The sequence below is a fragment of the Galeopterus variegatus genome, unplaced genomic scaffold (assembly GCF_000696425.1).
Source record: "Galeopterus variegatus unplaced genomic scaffold, G_variegatus-3.0.2 Scaffold11559, whole genome shotgun sequence".
NCBI classification, from domain to species: Eukaryota; Metazoa; Chordata; class Mammalia; order Dermoptera; family Cynocephalidae; genus Galeopterus; species Galeopterus variegatus.
The window spans coordinates 12,918-13,997 of NW_007737670.1; the positions used below are offsets into that span (position 1 = coordinate 12,918).

The window sequence follows — 1,080 nt, forward strand, 5'->3', positions numbered from 1 at the left end:
GAAAAATAATTTGAGGCTATATCTGAATGCTAAGAATTTTCTAGCTTAAAGATATGGGTTCTGGCAATGTCTGGGATTAAGGCCTTGTCCAAGTGGGAACTGACAAGAGGGACCAAGGGGAACCACAAACCTGAAATTCGCCTTTTCCTGAGGTAGGTCAAAACTCCTACGGCAGCAACAATGGCCACTACGGCAATCCCAGTGACCACAGCCACAATGACCTCCAGTGGTAAAGAGTTGGTAGAGTTGGGCTCTGGGGAAGACAGATCTCAGACAGGTAGTACTCTCCCTGTCCCACCTCCACCCTGCCCACCCTCCTCCAGTGCTGTGCTCTGGTGCTTGTCACCTGGAGCTGTTCTCTGGGGCTTGTCACCTGGAGCTGTTCTGGGTCTGGGTCACTGACAGTGTGGTACTCACTTCACCCCCATCCTCCCAGCATGGGATTCTGCAACTGGACTTGTGCCTCCCCCAGACCCAGGAGTCTCCACTGAACTAATAAAGGCACACTAGTGAGTGTGTAGGAGCAGAGGGAATAGTTCTTCTTAGCCCTCAGGGACAGATAAGACAGATGCCACCCATAGTTGGAGGCATCAGTACTATATCAAGCACCTGAATTTTCCAGAACATGCCAAGCCTTCTAGAGTGAATGGTGATAACAGGAGACATGAGAAGGAACGAGGCAAACCTGAGATCTTAGGAATGTCCAGGAGCTCACCAATGAGGGAGCTCTGCTTCACTGCTGTTCTCAGTATGGGGCCTACATTTCAAAGGGGGACAACGGCCTTGTCACCTATAACCTGGAGACTGAGGGCTCCGAGCTCTGGCCCCTACTCCTGCCCACTGGCCAACACTTGGCAAGGCTCTCCACACCTCTCCTCTTTGCCTGAGTACCCAATTTTGCTGCTGTGGCATTTCTCAGGTCTCCATGTAGGTCCATATGACCTTAGCCCTTGTCCATCCCTGCAGTGCCACTCCCTGCATCTAGACAGAGCTCCTTACCTTGGACAGTGATGGTCACAGACTGTGATGAGTGCTCTGACCTTCCTATAAGGCCTTTGCAGTAGTAATTACCACTCTGAC

At 51.4% G+C, this 1,080-nt stretch overlaps 1 protein-coding gene across 1 annotated transcript in view; it reads right to left on the reverse strand.

Annotated features, from left to right (window-relative positions):
• Window positions 1-1,080, reverse strand: part of LOC103610677 (low affinity immunoglobulin gamma Fc region receptor II-b-like) — a 9,979-nt gene that overhangs the window by 6,911 nt on the left and 1,988 nt on the right. Inside the window, exons 2-3 of the mRNA XM_008594790.1 lie at window positions 1,000-1,075; window positions 131-253 (exon numbers count right to left, since the gene is read on the reverse strand). Of these exons, the coding sequence (XP_008593012.1) occupies window positions 131-253; window positions 1,000-1,075 (199 nt within the window). The remainder of the gene's footprint in view (window positions 1-130; window positions 254-999; window positions 1,076-1,080) is intronic.